Source organism: Nestor notabilis, unplaced genomic scaffold (genome assembly GCF_000696875.1).
Source record: "Nestor notabilis isolate BGI_N333 unplaced genomic scaffold, ASM69687v1 scaffold9869, whole genome shotgun sequence".
NCBI classification, from domain to species: Eukaryota; Metazoa; Chordata; class Aves; order Psittaciformes; family Psittacidae; genus Nestor; species Nestor notabilis.
Window position 1 is genome coordinate 32,806 of NW_009944091.1, and position 19,240 is coordinate 52,045.

General features: G+C 42.4%; 1 protein-coding gene across 1 annotated transcript in view; it reads right to left on the minus strand.

The window, feature by feature from the left end:
• TRANK1 (tetratricopeptide repeat and ankyrin repeat containing 1) overlaps nucleotides 1–18,740 on the minus strand; it is a 31,657-nt gene extending 12,917 nt beyond the window's left edge. The window contains exons 1-16 of the mRNA XM_010022261.1: nucleotides 18,612–18,740; nucleotides 18,209–18,213; nucleotides 16,649–16,772; nucleotides 15,146–15,296; nucleotides 14,020–14,138; nucleotides 12,940–13,023; nucleotides 10,970–11,108; nucleotides 10,277–10,408; nucleotides 9,771–9,938; nucleotides 8,285–8,443; nucleotides 7,654–7,905; nucleotides 6,628–6,804; nucleotides 2,505–5,384; nucleotides 2,061–2,260; nucleotides 1,481–1,618; nucleotides 432–572 (exon numbers count right to left, since the gene is read on the minus strand). Of these exons, the coding sequence (XP_010020563.1) occupies nucleotides 432–572; nucleotides 1,481–1,618; nucleotides 2,061–2,260; nucleotides 2,505–5,384; nucleotides 6,628–6,804; nucleotides 7,654–7,905; nucleotides 8,285–8,443; nucleotides 9,771–9,938; nucleotides 10,277–10,408; nucleotides 10,970–11,108; nucleotides 12,940–13,023; nucleotides 14,020–14,138; nucleotides 15,146–15,296; nucleotides 16,649–16,772; nucleotides 18,209–18,213; nucleotides 18,612–18,740 (4,998 nt within the window). The remainder of the gene's footprint in view (nucleotides 1–431; nucleotides 573–1,480; nucleotides 1,619–2,060; nucleotides 2,261–2,504; nucleotides 5,385–6,627; nucleotides 6,805–7,653; nucleotides 7,906–8,284; nucleotides 8,444–9,770; nucleotides 9,939–10,276; nucleotides 10,409–10,969; nucleotides 11,109–12,939; nucleotides 13,024–14,019; nucleotides 14,139–15,145; nucleotides 15,297–16,648; nucleotides 16,773–18,208; nucleotides 18,214–18,611) is intronic.
• Nucleotides 18,741–19,240: the final 500 nt, after the last annotated feature.

The window sequence follows — 19,240 nt, forward strand, 5'->3', positions numbered from 1 at the left end:
GTGTGACAGTCCATTTTCCTCCTAAACACCTGCACATACAATTACTCATTTTCACGACTGTATGGTAACAAATATCAGACTCACTAGACTCTAAGAAGTTGCCTTAATTTTAAGGCAGTGACACTGATCTGAAACCAGACTAAACCAATAACACTGACAAGCTCATTTGCTATTTGCCTTAACCAGCTGTTCTGTAAATATACCTAGAAGTCTCTCACCCACAGTTTTTGTTCTCATCAAACTGCATTTGCAGAACACCTCGTCTTTTAAAATCAAGATTGTATGATACAAATGTGAACAACTATCAAAAAAAGCAACCTGAATAACACCTGGAAATACAGGACGAAAGGATTTCGTGAAGAAATTCCCCTACTTCTAAAATCTAAAAATTTAGTTTATCTTTCCTAATCCCAATGTTACAAACAACTCACCTTGTACATTTCTACATTAAAAGGAGTTCTTCTCTGCACACCAGCAGCATCCTCTAAAGGCATTTCAATTAGCAGTTTGTTTCCTACTTGCACATCCAAACCAGCAGTGTAAGAAGAAATTATCTTCCATTCTTTGCTAGCCTAAAAGGTCAAGAGAATGAGGTTTACTTGTATGCAGCAATCGCTACTGCCCACATATGCAAAAGATAAGGGTGAGACATGGGCATGGGTTGCCCAGAGAAGCTGTGGCTGCCCCATCCCTGGCAGTGTTCAAGGCCAGGTTGGACACAGGGGTTTGGAGCAACCTGCTCTAGTGGAAGGTGTCCCTGCCCATGGCAGGGGGTTGGAACTGGGTGAGTTTTGAGGTCCCTTCCAACACAAACCAGTCTCCGTGACTGTGTGATTCTATGAAGAGGAGCTCCATATTACTTACCTGAGGCCACTCTACGGGCGATGGTCTCCACTACAGACCATGAGACATTCCTAAGTTTCCTGACAACTCCTGAGCTAAACCAGAATGAGTTTTCTGGAGCTAAGCTCTGGATGGCTACAAAGCATATCCCTTGCTGCCCCCCTCAAACACATACACACACTATTTGATTCTAAACATAATTGTTTAGAGTTTTGTGGTGATGCAAAGCAGGGGATCTAAGGTGCTTTTTGGGGACCCAGAATTCCAGTATAAGGTAAAGAGTATGAGGGGGTGATGAAGTGTCCCTCCACCACCTACTCTGACCTGAACAGGGAGCAGCCTGAAGGGACATGCTGTAAGCCAGCAGAGTACTTTTGGTACACAGCAGAAGTGTGTGTGCACATGCTCTGCTGTGCTGTGATAACCCCAAAGCTCTCCCTTACACTGCAACAGCCAATCTGAAAGAAAATGCAGCATTAAGGGAAGATGGTCTCAGTTCACAAACCTATGAGCCCTGTAGTGAAACCACCCATCTCCAGAGGTTACAGGGAGCCCTCCCCCAGCTGGAAAGCCCGTTAGCCCATGTGCAAAATCACGACTTAAGAAAAAATGCAGAAAGTGGATAAGAATTAAATACCTCTGAATCCGTGAAAAAGTTGTAAAGAAGAACATCATCAAACTCCAAGCCCTTTGCTTCGTAAACTGTCAGCACAAGTGCTAAACTAAGTTCCTCGGGTATCTTCTCTTTTGCAGTCTCATTTGCCACTAAAACCACCTGCCGTAAAACACAATAACAAAAAGAACTTAGAAAACATAGAAAAGGTAGTAGCTGCATAGAGAAAGCACAGAGACATGTGATGAACAAGCAAGAGCCTTCTCAAAACCAGGCAACATTTAACACAGACATTCCAGCACAAGGTCACAAAGCTGCCACTAGAAGACTGACAAATACATGGTATGTGCAGACAGTTGTAGATCTGGTGTAAGAAAACGTGGAATTAGAAAGGAACAGGACAGGCAACACCTGATGCAAAAAAAATAACAGAAAAAGCCAGATGTGCATTAAGAAGACAGAGAAACCAATATAATAAAGTTCAAAAAGCATAAGTTATCAGCGAGATAAAAGGGCTTAAACTGTGGGCAGTCCATAAAAAATAATGACTCGGCACCAGAGCTGGAAGAATCTGCAAAAAGCCGTATACCTAAGAAAAGCAAACCTGATGTGCTCCAAATTCAATGGGTTGTGTTTTCCTTTTGTTGCCCCTCAGCAGAATTGCCAGGTCACTAACACTGCAGGACTCCAAAACCATCGGCTTTGGTCCATCAAAGAGACCGCAGTCCTTAGGAAGCCGATCAAAAGATTCTGGGAAATAATGCTGAAGCAGATCAACCACTCCAGACGCTAAACGGAGAATACCTGTCACAAGCAGAACACAGATTTTAAACCTCAGCCCGTCTCACGCTCTCTCACAAACACACTTTCAAAAGACTTTGTTAGAAGTTTGGAAACAAGACGTATCTTGTCAGAATTTGCACGCCAGAGAAAGCTGCCCACCTGAACAGATGCCTAAAGATGGTTTGAATTGGCCAGGAGAAAACTTCAATCATTAGTGACACCTGAAGAGCAAAGACTCAGATCATAAATAAATGTGTTACTCTACCTGAATGGGACCTGTAGTTCTGGTATAACTGGTAGATCCTTTTTGGTTTTCTAACACGCTGCTTCTTGCTGATGGAGTTCTTGCTTGCGTAATGGAACAGGGACCTCAGATCACTAAAACGAAAAGCAACTCCTTTCATGATGCTCTGGGCAGTGTCACCAGTTAGGAACATGGCATTAGGGTCATTGATACATTTCATTAACAGTGCTAGCTCAGCTTGGGTGAAATCTTGTATCTCATCACCATAAAACTCATGGATGGACCACGGCAGCTCCCTGAGCTTTGAGAGTCTTTGAGATATATTATACAGCAAATCTTCTTCGTCGAAGTAACCTCTCTGCGATCGTATCTGCTGGTAAAGACAGAAGAGGTGGTAAATCTCACTCCTATCTTCTGTGAAGTTCGGTGATCTCTTCCGGCCTAGCTTTTTGTACTGCTCCTCGGTAAGTTTACCCCCAAAGCAACCCAGGGCCTCAAAAGACCCTTTCAGAAACGATTTGATTTCTTTCCAGACCAGTGCCGGATTGTACAAGCTTTTACCTTTTATCATTTTTGGCCATATTTCATTTGCAAATACATCATAAGTCACAAAAGTCCGAGGATCACTTTCCTTAGAGTACGCATCTGAGGCTCCTTCATCATCACCACGTTCTGCTTCGACGTTACCTTCTTCATCCTCGTCTTGCCAGTTTGGTACAACCATGTCTTCCTGAGGACTCCAACCAACAATGATTCTCTTAAGGCTTCCATCTTCATTCCTTGGAAAAAATGGGTCAGGCATGGATGCATCCAGTAATAGCAACAACTGCTTGGAGGTGACAAACAGCGGGAAATTCTCATCTTTAACATCCTGTAGCTTGTGAACATTGGGCTCCAGAGGCTTGAAGTGACTGGTGACCTTGGCAGACTTGCTAAGTTCAATGAAATTCTTCTGAACTTCCTGGCACAAGACAGGATTTTTTGTCACAAAGATCTGGTGCAGGTGCTCCAGCCTGTTCGACGCTTCTGTACTATGCATTCGGTCTTCCTCATGGTCCCCACATGAATTCCTCTCTGCACCAGCTGTGCCTGCAGGCACATCTTCATCCTCGCTGTCCTGGTCCTGCTCATCGCTCACCTGCTCCTCACTGGAATCATCACTGTCCTGTTTTAGCTCACTTTCTTCCTTCTCTGCCCTAGCTTTCTCAGCCTCGCTGCACTGTCTTTGCTGCCACGTTTGCCTCTCCAGCAGAGGACCATTTGCCAAGGTGGATTTTTCCCAGTACGAATAGAATTTCTTCCAAAGCCTATACAAGCAGCACGTCGTCTTCCCTGTCCCACTTCGCCCAATCAGAATGATTGGCTCCATGGGCTTTGGATTGAGGTCAATCACTGCATACTCCAACTCCCCAACTCGGAAAGGGTATTCAACGGAAGAATGTACATCGTTTATAATGTTAAGTGCCATGTTAGTACTGAAGCTGTGGAACTTCATTATACTGTATTCCAGCTCTGAGGCACTGGCTAGAGGGAAATACTCAGGTATGGTACGTTCTTCTGATATTTTTGCCTCCGGGTCTTCAACATAACAACGTGGAACACGCTTCTGGGTTGTCACACTGTAGTTATGATGCCCTTCGTTGATGCCCTTGAGCTTTTTCCTCAAGATGCAGGATAAACCACGCTTGTAGGACGTATATATATTCTCCAAGACACGCTTCAGCTTGCAGTGGTCAAGAACAATGGCCCAAATTCTGATTATTTCTGTGTAAACTCTACCTGATCTTTCTGGAAGGCTTTTTGTCTGTTCTGTCTCCATGATCTTTTCTGCACTCTCACTGCAACGAGGGGAAAAGTCAATTGCGAGTTCCCACAGCATTCTTGCACCTTTACCCAACTTGGCTTCAAACAGCTGAATATCAGCTTTCGAGTGTTTCAGTGGCTTCTTAAGTCCCTTGGTCCATTCCCCATTGCCAAGCTGCTTAATTGTCATGATAGTTTTAGTTTTCAGATAATGAGGCACAGCTTTGCTGCCCAATGTCTTCAGCATCTCAGGAGTGCACTCTATTTCCCAGGTCATGTTGTCAAACTCCTGCACATATGCCTCAATATCCAGAATCTTCTCCTTCTCTTCCTCTGGGTCTTCCTTCTCTCCATTAGGCAGGGCCATACTAAAATCCCCTACTCCCTTCTCTTTCTCCCAGTCATTCCCTTTTCCTTCAGGATAAGCTATGTTACCACAAGGCTGCGAGAACTTACTTCTTCCCTCTTCCAAATTAGTTTGAGCTGAAGATGGCTTTTGCACCAAAGCATGATCCTTTCTCAGGGTGTCACCCCATTTCAGCTGCTGAATCAGAGCTGTGATTGCCTGCACTAGGCTCTCCTGGAGCGTTAAGGGGCTGTTTATTCTTTCTGTTTCCTGCTTTGCCAACTGATCTTTTTTTGTCTTTACAGAACACGGGGTTTTTAAATCATTATACACCATGTTGCCAGATGGTGCCTTTATTGAGGACCCAGACGAAGAACGCCCTGTGCTCTTCGGCTGTGAAATCTCAGAGGCTGGAACAGGCTTGGATGTTTTAACTGACTGCCCTGCTGCCTCCTGACGGTGCTTCTTCTTCTCCAGAGCAGCATTATTCCAGGCAAGCAGCAGTGGGTCATTTTTCTTAATTCTGTGCCTCACATCTCTTCCTAATTTGTTCTTTATATTGAAGTTCACATCAAATTTTGCCAACGACTCCATTATTCGCTTGGTCTGTTTTGAAAAGCCTTTCTGAAAAACAACATGCATCACTGTGTTTCCATTCTCATCTTGGATGTTTGGATTTAGATATGGGAAGTCGGAAGGTCTTGAAGCAAAGAGGTCAAGTAGGTAGTTCAGGATGTTTAAACCAGTGCTATCTGAAAGCAAGAGAACAAACAAAATAATCACTTGCTTTACAAGACTGCTTTGCAGGCCAACCATTGTTAGTAGGTTTTTTTTCTGCAGCTATTAAATGAAAAACAATTTACTTTCATAAGAACAAAAAAATACATTTTATATTTGTAGAACTTGCTCATCTGAAATGGTTCAAAACTGAGCTCTTGTAGTATTCAGGAGAAACAACACAACAGCAGCAAAGCTTTAGAAATCCCCACTGCTGCCACTGCTCCCAAAGCAACTTCCTACAAACTAAAGTTAGTCCAATACCTCCTTGGGGGGTGAAAAAAGAAGGGAAAAGACATTCTACAGCTTTCTGGATTTAAACCCAGGTAACAGATGAGATTTAAACCGGATGATATATGTGAAACATTTCCTTCCAAACTGTAAACAGTGGCACACTAAAATCATTGTAAAGAATTTCCACCTCCAAAACTTTACCCAGTGAAAAATACTTAAGAGGAGATACTGTCATTTGACTTCTTAATCTTTTGATTTAAACTTTACAAGTGGCAGCATCTATGTTTTTAATCTCTCTAAAGCTATTAAATGAAATGTTTGTGCTTTACAAATTAATAAATTCAGTATTTTGCATTATTTTAATCCTTCAATTCAAAATACATTTCTCTTAATTTAAAATCAAACCTGACTTTGGGGCTTCTTTTGATAGTTTGTCTTAATTTCTTCCATTCTTCTGTAAGCCCCTCAGTGCTCTCACTCACTCCTCCTCTGAACAAAGCTTTTGCTTGGTTTACAACTGAACAAAAACTGGGAAACAGATTTCAGATGTCAAGGTAGGATTTCCTTCACAATCTGCTGCCACTGCTCTGCCTTTACCTTTGTTTCCTCCTAGATCCTTCCTGTTTCCTTCATTCCCACCTAGTGCACAGCTTACAGGGCTTCAAAGAGGAGCCTTTCTTTCTAAATCAGCTTGATTAAAGAATAGAGGGAGGTGTCCCTGCCCATGGCAGGGGGGTTGGAACTAGCTAATCTTAAGGTCCTTTCCAACCCAAACCATTCTGTGATTCTATATATTCACAAAACAGTAAATGGTGGAGACATTCCAGCTGCTTGATTCCCCCTGGTCACCTGAACAGCAGCAGAAGGGGCAGTGGGATGGAAAGGTAAGAAATGGGATGTTTCCAGCACTTGTTGTACAAATGAACAGTGCACATCTGCTGGAGCTCTCTGTGTCCCCCAAGGCCAGGCACACAAAAGCCTTACCTTTATTATCTAAACAGATGGAAACTGCAGCGTGCAAAGGAGTATCTCCGTGTGCAGTGGAGACATTCTGAGGATCTGCACCTTTGGTCAGCAGCAGATATGCCAGTTCAAAATAATTCTTTTTGAGGCATATCTGCAGTGGTATTTCAGAGTTGCTTCCGATCCCATCCGGCAGAGCTGGTGTGAAGGACATGAAAATACAGGGGTTAAATCTGATACACCAGATCTGTGAACTACAGAAAGTTGTAAACAGATGAAGGTACGTGCTGATTGCTGAGCAGGTGACATCTTTTTGTCAGCTTTTTACATATCAAAGAACTTTTGACAAAGAGAATCTTCAAAATCTCCTCTTCTCTCCCATTAAGCTGAGCAACCAGTCCTTCTGCTGTGATAAGAAAGGCCAGAACATAACTTCTTCAAGTAAGCCAGTCACTGACCAAAACAAGAAGCCTCCTTGCACCTCTGGCACTCACAAGGCTAGAGCAGGACCGTGTGTCCCTAATTTATCGCTAACATCAAGGTATAAAATGAAATGAAAAATGCCAGAGTAATCCTAGAAATAAACCTCATGCAAACCAAGAAAAACGATGGTGTCTATACTAGCTAAAGAAAGAAAGACATCTGGTCATGCCTTGGAAATCACTGAAGCACTCAATGACTTGTAACATAACAGACTAAACCCAAAGACTGTGGCTTACAGTTTCTATCGGGATAATATTGTGCCTAAAACCAGAGAATTTAAAATCCAAAGAAACTACAAAAGAGCAACAATATTCTTTGGCCTTTCAACCCTGACAGCCTAATTTCAGTTGAGAAACATCTTCTATCCCATATAGCCTTACTGGCTTCCCCATGTCACACACAGCGGATGCAGGCAATGGAGCCAATGCACTCCAACAAGCTGCTGCACGTACACAGAACCACAAAACCCATGCAGTGGTATCTCCGATGGTATTTTGTTGCTCCAAACATGCCAAATAAAGTACTGGATCTTTCATAACAGATTAATATTGCACAGTTTTTCACCTCCTCGTTCAATCAAGCATCTTATGAGATGCACTTGCTTATCCCATCTGTCGCACCGCTGGATAACATCGCCAATGTCAACATCTGCAAGACTGCAGCTTCTGAAGAGTCCTTCCCCTGATGGCTCTTCTCCACTGGCTTTCCCCGTTAGCAGCAGCAAAACTTTATGCCACATCTGCTTCTCCAGCAACTGCTTTATGAAGCTGCTAGCACAGGCCTGGGAGATGTTGCAAACCACCCCTTGAGGGATTTCTGCAAGACAGTCAAGACAACATAACTCACTCAAATCCATATAATTAAAATCCATCACACTGTAAACTGCTCTCAGAATAATGAACCCATGAAACTCAGAGTACAAAATGCAACACTCGCATCTTTCTGGCCTTACGCTGACCACCAAATAAGCTTGAACACTTTGACTCATCACACTGAATTTTTGTGCATTTTGTGGCGGTTCTAAGTGCAAAACGGAACATAAAAGTAAGTAAAAGCCCATTCTGTTCCAGTAATATCAGTCACAGAAACGGGGAACAGAAGGAAGGGTAAAAGAGCAAAAACTGTATGGTAGCATCAAACACATTTTTCACAGCAATGAGGTTTTGTGAAGAGGAGAAACGGGAACTCCCTGTACCTTTGACAGAAGACAGCAGCTTCAGAAATCGCTTAACTGCATCTTCCTTCAGTACATTTTTATGATGTGCTCCATCTTCTAACCTGTAGAACTGGACAAACTGTTCAAGAACATCCAGGAGAGAATCTGTGTCAGCTACAGCTCTGCTTTCACTCCTGCCTGCAAAACAGTTTAGAAATGGAAAATCCAGTTCCTGGCTGGTATGTTTTCAGGGCAGGCCTGGAATATGTCACAGCTCAGGCCTCTAAGAAATGTGCAGTGGCAGGTTAAAGTCAGAGGGCTGAAACTCTTACTGCCAAAGCCAGACCTGTGATGGATTTCAAACCCTAAGGGATATTTGGAACACTCATCAAATACACTCCTTACCAAAATACACTAGGTTGAAAACTGTAATAGTTCACAAGTTGATGTGCACACAGGCAGGACACTGCTGCCTCGCAGTGCTCATAATCCTGGAATGGTTTGGGTTGGAAGGGACCTCGAAGCTCATCTAGTTCCAGCCCCCTGCCATGGGCAGGGACACCACAAAAACTAACAGACAACTCAGAATCCTTTTCAGAACTGACCGGCTATTATAACAAAGCAGACTGGAAACCAGTTTATCACCCCAGTTCATGAAATTTCATATTAGCACTGGGGCAATGAAGATTTTGCTGTTTGACAAGGGGTCCTCTTCAAACTACCTACATATATCATTAATCATTTTTAAAATGCACTTCGAAGCTTCTCCATACTTCAAGAGTGTAACTACATTTTAGCACCCCTGTTTTGGTTGCGAGAGGCTCTTGTAGCTTCAGTTCTATAGTCTGCCCTGCTGCTCTTTTCCCTTAACACATGCAGAAGTTGACATTTTCCAAGTAATACAGGAGTTCTAGCTGCATACCACCAATATAAACCCATAGAACAGTCAGGGTTGGAAAGGACCTTAATATCATCTAGTTCCAACCCCCTGCCATGGGCAGGGACATAGATCAAAGATGGCAAAACCTTTGTGAACAAAGAGCTCTGATTACAACTTTGTTTTTTCAAGTGTCAGCAACGTTTCACTCACATTTTCACCATTTCAGAGCTTCTCCTTTTCTTGTCAATATTTTTTGTTATTAAAATATTCTAAATATGCCACCAATATTTTAACATTCATTTCACCAAAAATGTGAAGATAAATACTTAAGAGTGAAAAAGCATCAAAAAGAAGCAGTTCCTATGGCAGGGGGAACCTCGTATTAAGGGTGAGGAATAAAAACCAGTGGCTTATACTAACTTCAAGCAACTTGCAGTTACTTATTGGATGATATACTAAGAACATCAGTTGGACAACAGTCATCTTCAGGCAAGGACAAAGTCTTCACCATTGAGTGACAGGAGATCAGGGTGACAACTCCTAAGAAATCTTACACAAAACTACACAAAACAACTACAAACCAAGTAATTTTGTATCTAAAGGATATCATTTTAACCCAGGAAAAGCACACAGCCCGTGTAGTACCTGTCTGCTTCTCGGAGGAAGCTTGTTTCTCAATGTGACTGCTGACTGCTTTTACAGCATCGAAGTTTTTGTTCTTCTTCAAGATATCTATGACATATCTTGACCGTGCATCTGGAACAGTGGGATCAGCCCCAAAATTCAGGAGCATTATCACATCTTCTGTTTGGCCTAAAACATTACATGAATAAACATTAGCAGAAGAAGAGTTCTCCTTGTTCCGGGGTTTTGTTCTGTTTTCCCTTTGTATTTTTAATTTCCTGGCACAATCTCTAGCATAACTTTGATAGAAATCTAAGTTTTTCTAGTGTCATAAGAAGGAGGAATTATTGGGTATTCTTTCCCTCAGAAGAAACCCCTTCCAAAAATTAAAACTCTTATCTTCATTAGAATTGGTTGGGAAATGGAAGCATATGAAACAGTAAACACCAGGGTTTCAGACTTTCTTCCATTACTCATTTTTCGATATGAAAACAAACCACAGAGAAGAAAATAGTAATTGTATTTACTGCGTTTCTGGGAATATTCACTGGAAGATGCCACAACATGCAGGAGGGTGCATCCATTTCTGTCCTTCTGGTTGATGCGATCCTTCAAGTCTGGCCTCTGAGTTAGCAACCACCTGAAGAGATGGTTCTTTCCTGAAATGGTAAAAAACCCACTTGTTATAAACGGCAAACAGAGAGACAGCAGAAACAGACCCTGAGTTTTTCCCCTATGGAGTGGCAAGATGCATCTGTATGAAACCTCTTCTGTAAGATGGGAAGCGAGAGAAGAAAGAAACAATGGTCAGAGCCAGCTGCACTGTGGGAGAAATGATGCTATGTTCTTGCTGACCCGCAGCAAACACAGATTTGAGGTTGACTCATGACTCTAGCACATAGATTGAATCCCAAAATCTCAGACTGGTTTGTGTTGGAAGGGACCTCAAAACTCATCTGGTTCCAACCCCCTGCCACGGGCAGGGACACCTTCCACTACAGCAGGTTGCTCCAAGCCCCTGTGTCCACCTGGGCCTTGAACACTGCCAGGGACGGGGCAGCCAAAGCTCCTCTGGGCACCCTGTGCCAGTGCCTCAGCACCCTCACAGGGAAGAGCTTCTTCCTAATGTCTCATCTAAGTCTCTCAAAATACTCTGGTTCTTTTTTTCCTTCTTTGATGAAGGCCACCATTGGGTTTTTTTAGCTGTGGATGTCACTCACTTGCTTTGATACACAGTCTGATAACAGCATGAAGTAGACACGCTCCAATGGTTTCCACTTTCGCCCCAATGGAGATCAGCCACTTGACTAATTCTGCTACTTCTTGCATCTTCTCACCATGGCCATATAATTCAGAAGTCTGATAACAAAGAGAACAATTATAACACATTATCTTCACATACACAAAAGGCATTGCTTTTTTAATCCTATTTTCATGCCTTTTATGATGAGAATCCGTGGAACAACAACAGTCATGGACACTGTAAAATGGACACTTACTGTATATCGAACAATTCCAACAGAAGCACAAAACAAAATACCCTTCTTCTACGAGTTCTTTATGAATCTTAAAATCATCTTGTCCTGTTCTGAAGAGCACTGAACCTAAAGTCTATTTTACCATACATATTTCTATAGTTCTTTGCTGTAATTGACTGCAACTTCCTGCCCTACAGTTGTCTATGAAACATTCTGCATCTGAGCGCACATATTGCTGTAGCTGGATATTGTGCCTTTTAAGCTTGGATTAGGCAGCTTGTGCCAGCAGTTGCCCCAGAGCAAGAAAAGGCTGGTGAAATACTTGAAACTGGGAAAAGGGAGTTAGAGACTGAAAGAACAAGGTGCAGGGAGCTCGGGTAACCAGCCCTTTTACAGCTCAGGAACCCCTTAGGTGAAGACAAGGGCAAAGCCCTACTCTCATCCAGCTCAGGAAGGATCTGGCATTATCAAGACAACAACGATAATACAACTCCTCACACAAAGTGAAGGTGTTAAACCTTGGGAGACAGAGTTTTGGCCACATGAATTCCTAGAAGGTGATCAGATAAAAGCATGACATTCACAGGGAAGTTTACAGACCCAGCTTAAAAGCACGCAGCCTGCGCGGAAAGCAGCTGAACTGAAAAAGGATGTTCTCACAAGGACTTAATGAACACAAAGCACAGCCAGGAAGGGGTACCGCAGTCTGGGTAACGGGAGGTGGGCAGAGGAAGCTCAGACGGAAATTGAGACAATATGCCAGAAGGATCAGGACATGAGGGGGTGGTCGGAAGCAGCGTTCAGACATAATTTCTCCATTTGTGCCAGTCATCTTTTTAAATAGCAGCCTTCACACATGCTTCCAGCATCCACAAATACATTTTTTATTCTAACACCTCGTGCCAAATTTTGACTGGCAAGAACTACTGTTTGCGCACAGTTACAGACTCAAAATACAACAGATTACAAGGAGAATGTAGTGGCAGCAGGGGAAGGGAAAGATGAGAGCAAGTCTCAGAAGAACAACATAAAGATCCGCTGCCTGCAGATGCCATCGTCTCAGCGACCGGCATTAGGACCTGCAGCTACTTGGTCTACAACTGCCTGTTCCCATCTTGCCAAAACCCTCTCGGTCATTTGGAAAGTGTCAAAGCCTTTAGGGAGAAAGTTTAGCAGTTGCTGCCTAAGTATAAAGTAACCTACCAAAAACGTGGGGCATTGAGGGAAGGGGAAATGCCAACGCTGCATCCAGCTCAGCTCCCTATAACCATACTCAGCACCATAAAGCAGTCCAGAGACATGCTAGTAAAGTATAAAAGTACTGTATCCCATGTATGTTGTAAGTTCTCCTGGTTAGAAAACATATCCAGCTTAAGTGATGCCAGTCATTTGTCAGCATTAAACTGTCTGGTTACAAGTGCGACATGAGCAGCTTGCTCTGCTGGAGAGGAAGACGTCTTCTTTTGATCAAACTAAAGGAAATCTTAAATTACATGCAGAAATTCTGCAGAATCAGGATTTTTTTCATTTTCACATTAAAAGGGACAGAAGAGATGATTTAACAGAATCACACAAAGTTCATATATTATTTTCCATTTCATTTTTTGTTCATCTGTTTTAGCCTTGCACACAAGATGGGAAAATCTCTCTCACTGAAGTGAACAGGAAGAAATAAGACACGAGAAAAACAAAAAAGAAGGATGCTACTTTACCTCGAAGAGATTCTTCAGTGACACCTGGCTGACCATGAGATTGGTGGGCAACGCTTTCTTCTCGGACAATAGCAACAGGCAAGACTGGGAAAAACCCCAAAATGTTAGTGATCTTATTAGCACACTCAGAAACTTTGTTTTTCACCTCCTCAGCAGAGCTTGTAGGAAAGCAAACAAGGGCCAACAACATCACAGATCTCTGTAACAAACCCCTGAACCTCCTTTTTCATTTTTCAACTGGATTAATGTAATTAACACTGTGCTGTGGGAAGCTATGATGGATGAAAGCTTCCTCAGAAATAAAAACCATGTAGAAAGGTCAGACCCTAAAAGTCTCTCCAATACACCTTGGAAGTGATCCTTCACTTTAGGAATGGACCTTCCTCCATCATGGGGATGAGACTCCCCAGCTACACTGACACCCTGAGTAGAAAGCTAGACATGCACACTGTATCTTTCTCTGTTTTCCTAGTTTCCCTAAAAACTTTACTTTGCTCCTTGAAAACTCACATAGCTTAACCAGAGGACAACAGAAGAACTACGGCCATCATCTACCTGTACTTCTGTAAGGCCTTTGATACAGCCTCCTCTAACATTTTTAGCTCTAATTTGGAAAGACATGGGTTTGATGAATGGACAAGGAATTGGCTGGATGGCTGCATCCAAAGAGTTAAAGACAACAGCTCAGTGTCCAAATGGATACCAGTAGTGAGTGGTGTCTCTCAACGTTCCATACTGGCACCAATGCTATTTAATATCTTCATCAATGACCTAAGACAGCAGGATTGCACTCAGCAGGTCTGCAGACAGCACCGACCTGTGTGGTGCCATCAATGCACTTGAGGGAAGATGATGACTGAGATGCTCCTTTATTTGTGTATCTTTCACAGACAGCTTCAAAAACCCAGCGTGTATACAGAAGGGAAAAGCGAAAGGGACCACAAATAAACACGTGTTGGTTTTCCCTTCAATTTCTTTTAAGAATAATGACTCTAGATGGCACCATAATTATAAGAGAGACAACAGCAAGAGACAAGTGAGATTTCAGGTTCATTGCAGGCAACGCAGCAACAGACTTACCCGCCACTTCCCCTTCTGGGCCAACCTTTCTATGACTGCTTGCCAAATCAATGCATCAAACCTTGCACTGAAAATATAATCATATGCAGGGTGGAAAGTTGGTGGAAAGACTCGTTCATCTGCAAGAAGAAGCAATTGAGAAAACCATTCAGTACATGTAGAGCTGTTAAAGTTGGGGTCTCCAACTAAATGACTTCATTGCACAGTGACACTTTTAGCACTGATTTATACCCAGAGGAATGCCAAATGGAGGGTTAAATATCCCATGCCACCCAACTGATACAGCACCTTGTTATCCACGGCCAGTCTTGAAACAAGGTGATAAAACATACTAATCCCTGCCTTCAAGAAACACCTCTAAGCCCTAAGATGTTGTGCAGCTCATGGCAGTTCTTCCACTTGTGGGTGAGCCCAGCTACAGACACTGTTAAAGCTAATCAAGGTCTTTACCACTGGGCTACAAGTGCAAGTAACTGCAGCAGAGGCACAACCCACAATCTCCTGGCGTGGCTGCAGGCCCATCATACAAAGCCTGTGAACTGGACAAAAGGGCAAATAGAAGAGGGGAACAGAGGAGGGCTCACGGAGAGATAAGGTGGGTATTGCTCAAAAAAAAACCCCCACCACACAGTGCCACAGAAAAGCCAAATTCTTTTCGTTGCTGGCATTAGTAGCTGAGGGAAGAACCCCACACCGGAACACACTGGACTGTAAAATCATGGTTAAGGTGAGTACTTTCTCACTACTTTTAAATCCACCTAGCTGAAAGAGAAACAGAGTGCCTTGGACAAAAACCACTGAAAAGCCTCCTGGGTGTGAAGCTCCAGATACCCAATCCTGTCTCCCTGGCTCTGAATTTCAACCTTTTCTACCTATTCCACAGCTGACGTGTTCCTATGAGACAACACACTCCCCTGCACAGTGCTCTGTGACCGTTGGCATCTGCTGTATACAAACTGGACCACACCGACCACATGCTTTTGGTCAGGCCACTCGACATATTCACAATCTTCAAACAGACCTGAGGCACTAAGGGCTACATGAACGCTCTCATGAAGGACGCCCAAGGACTTGTGCTGTGATCACTACTGAAAGCAGAAAAATCCAGCTCTTGATCTGAGTTTACCGTTGACACTTATGAAGATTCCTGCTATGAAATCAGCAATCTGAGTCCGGTCTGCAGAAGTACTCAGGAGACTCAGACCTTTGTGAAACATAGAAATTGCCTCACAAAAGTCTGATAACATGATCAGTGAGTGGCCAGCTCTGTAATAAGCCTGAGGAACAAAAAGAAGAGAACAAAAAAGACCATTGTTGGGAAAATATTCAGAGATCTTTATTACAAAACATTGTAATTCTTTCCTGAATTCTCTATGTTATGAAAATGACATGTATTATTCTTACAGCTTCTTAGGCACAGTTCTAAACCAAAGTGCAATAAACTTCTCTTGAAATTCACAGGGTGGTACTGATGTGATCACAGATACTAAAAGTGGTAAATCCTGACATATAAAATCTGGAAAATAACTAAAAGCTGACAGACATACCGTTAGTAACTATATCTTAACCTCCTCACAAAGTCTAGAATACACATTTCTGGCTCCATGTGACTGCATTTTGCAGTATTTACCACAAGGCATCTATACTTCGGTCACTGGCACCTGAACATGCTTCTATTCACCACTGAACTAGGTTGAGTCTGAGCCACTGAACTGTATCAGGGTCACAGTGGAGCCCAGTTGTTCAAACAACTGCCCTGCTGCAATACAGCACAAGTTCAATTGGCATTTGCATGTAATTTTACCATAGTTAAACCAAATACCTTCTCCTGAAGTCTCTGGGATGCTGTAGTTGTGGGTCCAGAAGTCTATTGCACATAAAAGCCAAGCCAAGTGTATGCCTCTGTATCATAAACACTGTATAACCACTACTTATTCCTAACAGATGAATATTTGAGTCAATATGTAACTTAGTGTAACTTAATCCAAGCGTACTCAACCACAAGAGTATGTGTAGAGCATTGTTCTGTCCACTGGAAATACAATATGACCTTGATCACCACACGCTGTTCTCAGGAACCTCAGGCTTATTAACATGTGAAGAACATCAGGGCACACTGCCCAAGGGAGACTTCAAAGCCAAGTCCCCATCCCAGACCCGAGTGCTGTCAGTGACTGATGAATCTGTACTGTGAGCCAGGCTCTGTAAGAGAAGTGGACACAGAGCTGGTGAACCTCACCATAGACGGTGCCATGGCCTGGCCACAGACCTGGTCCATGCTGCATCATCCCTGGGTCTCCAGCATCACAAGGGTACATAAGATTTTATTACTATCACCTGGTCTGGGATATTAACGGAAGAGTTATCTTTCTTGAAAGCATTGGTGCCTCTCTTGTTGGGACCCAGAAAGAACCAGCATCTCCTGGTGCCAAAGAGAGCGACTTCATCTTATTAAAAGTACTACTGCAATAATAATTCTGATGCTTGTGTGCAGTCAGACACTGATTCTGGAATTTGATGCTATATTTGCTCATCACTCCTCAAAACAAAAACACAACAAAAAGCAGATACTGACACCTGTTTTAGAAAGTCAGTCATGCAAAACCTGTCATCCTAAACATCTGAGTACCTTAACGTACTCCGGATCCCAGTGCAAGCTCTCGTAGGCTGAAAACACTGCTTCTCTCCATTTACCAAGATTGTACAAGGCAGTCGATCTGTTGCAGTGTAACACAGCAATGTCCCTGGAACACCTAAAAAGACATTTTTAGCATTAACTGCTTATTCACTTGGAAAAGGACACATTGTACTTTATACAGAGAAACAAGAAAACAAGAAATAAAGTCTACATCACCCACTTAACAAAATCAGAGGTAAAAATTGAGTTGTAGAAAATAAAGATCATTTGAACATCAGCTTTAAAGACACTGTAAATGCTATCTTAGTGATATCCTGGTCTCTTCTGAAGCAGAAAGCCAACTCTGGAATAACTCGGTATGAGGATGTAGAAAGAGTTGAGACCCCCTCGACACATCCAGATAAGGCTTGGTGAAAGCCATTGGCCAATAATGGGAGAAAATAGGTACACAAATGGAAGCTACTAGATGGAAAGAATCCTAAACACATCTGGTCACCAATAAACAACCTAAATGCATTTTACTGTATCACCAGTTGATGAAGTGAACAGAATTATACACATTTATATCAGCTAAGACATAAAGAAATGTCTTTTACAGAACAGAATATACTGAAGTACATAAAGCACCCACTGGACCTAGAAAAGTTTCTGCATAGAGCTGCACACAAATTACAAACCACAGTCCACAGGGTAGTGAACCACAGAATACCAGGTTGGAAGGGACCTCACGGACCCCCTGGTCCAACCTTTCTAGGCAGTCATGACCCAGACTAGATGGCCCAGCATCCTGTCCAGCTGAACCTTAGAAGTATCCAACATTGGGAAGTCCACCTGGGAAGATTATTCCAATGGCTGGTTGTTCTCATTGTGAAAACTCTTCCTCTAGTGTCCAACCATAATCTCCTGGGGCATCTTACTGGGGAGCCTGGAAAGCCTGCCTTGCCTGCACTTGAACAAACAGTACACCCACAGCGCTGCATCCTTCATCTTACTCCTATCTACTGATCTACACTCAAGAAAGTTGTTTCAACTACAGTGAGTATGTTCAGAGCACTCTCTTGCACGTGACCCTGCAAATCCTGATGAGGCAACTGACAGCAAGGGGAAAGGAGGTGCTCAGGAGCAGACCCCTGCAGTATGATGAAGGGATCAGGCAAGGGGCAGGCGCTGGAGGTAGCCTCCTGACCTCTGCCCTCGCTCCTTCCCACTCCCTGCACATGCTCCAGACTTACTTTACTACTTGATATAAATAGCTAATAGTAAAAATAAACTAATAGCTGATGTGGAATTAGGTTAACAGCAGTTTTAATACGTGGGTAAGGAAAGTTTAATAGTTAACATAATGCCCAACCATTTAATCATTAATGGCATTAGGAACAGATGTTAACTGATGCAATCAAGCACTTAACATTTGAAAAGAAAGACCAAAAGAACTCTTCTGCTGAAGAATTATTTTTATCAAATCAAAGAATACTAAGAAAGAGCAAATAAAATGAGCAAAGTAACTTGCATGAATCATCTTAAAGAAAATCAGATGACCCATGTAACAACAGGCCCTAGACATGACCAGGACATGGCAGAATCACAGGAGGATTAATACACAGTATACGCCACCTAAGAAACAGAAGTAATTTAATGTAAACCAACACGACTCATGGACAATTATTTTGAGTTTTAATTACACTAATTTATAATTGATGCTCACATAAAAATATTCAGATTACAGTCACTAACTAACCTCCCACATATATGTCAGGAACAGCAATTCCTCTTTATGTCAGGAACAACAATTCCTCTTTCATTATAAGACTGATACACTACAGAGGGTGGCGAAAGGTAACAAGAAAATCAGGTGTCAGGCCAAGAAATACAGTTCTGAGTTAAGTGTACTATTGTACCAATTTCAGACTTGTCTTATGGTTTACATCTTGTAATTCAAGAATACTTACGGGACCCACTGCATTAAACAACCGAGCATATGCAGAGCTTGATCATACTTTCTGATGGCCATAGAGTAATTCCCATTTTTGAAATCCTGATTCCCAGCTTGCCTCATGAACTGTGCATATTCCATGGCATCCATGCTAATGAAAAGGGGAAAAAAGAGTCAATTAATCAAACAAAAGCACTGATTTATGAGACACTTCAAACTTTCCCTAAAATCCACTTAAATTTTCACTTCAGCTTTTGCATCTTTGAAAACGAAGGCAAAAGAGCCCTTCTTTTATTGCTGGAACAATAACACCTCAGGTGAAAGCGTCATCTTTGCTGTTGATGCCCCAACTTCCCATCTATGTTTTAATGCACTCAGCTAACCAGATCTACCACTGGTATGCTTTTTTCCCAGTTTTCTTCCTCAAGTCTTAAACTTTGTAATTAAGATTCCAAATTATCTCAAAGTGTGCACACACACACTAAATGCAGAGGGAAATAGCGGAGAGAACAGAGTTCATATGCTTAAGAAATACTTGAAGCTATTAATTAATTCAACACAAAACTTGCTTTTTATTTATGTCTTTTTTTGTCCAGCCTGTCTGCCTAGACGTTCAATAATCCAGTGTATACAGAACTGCACTGAAACTT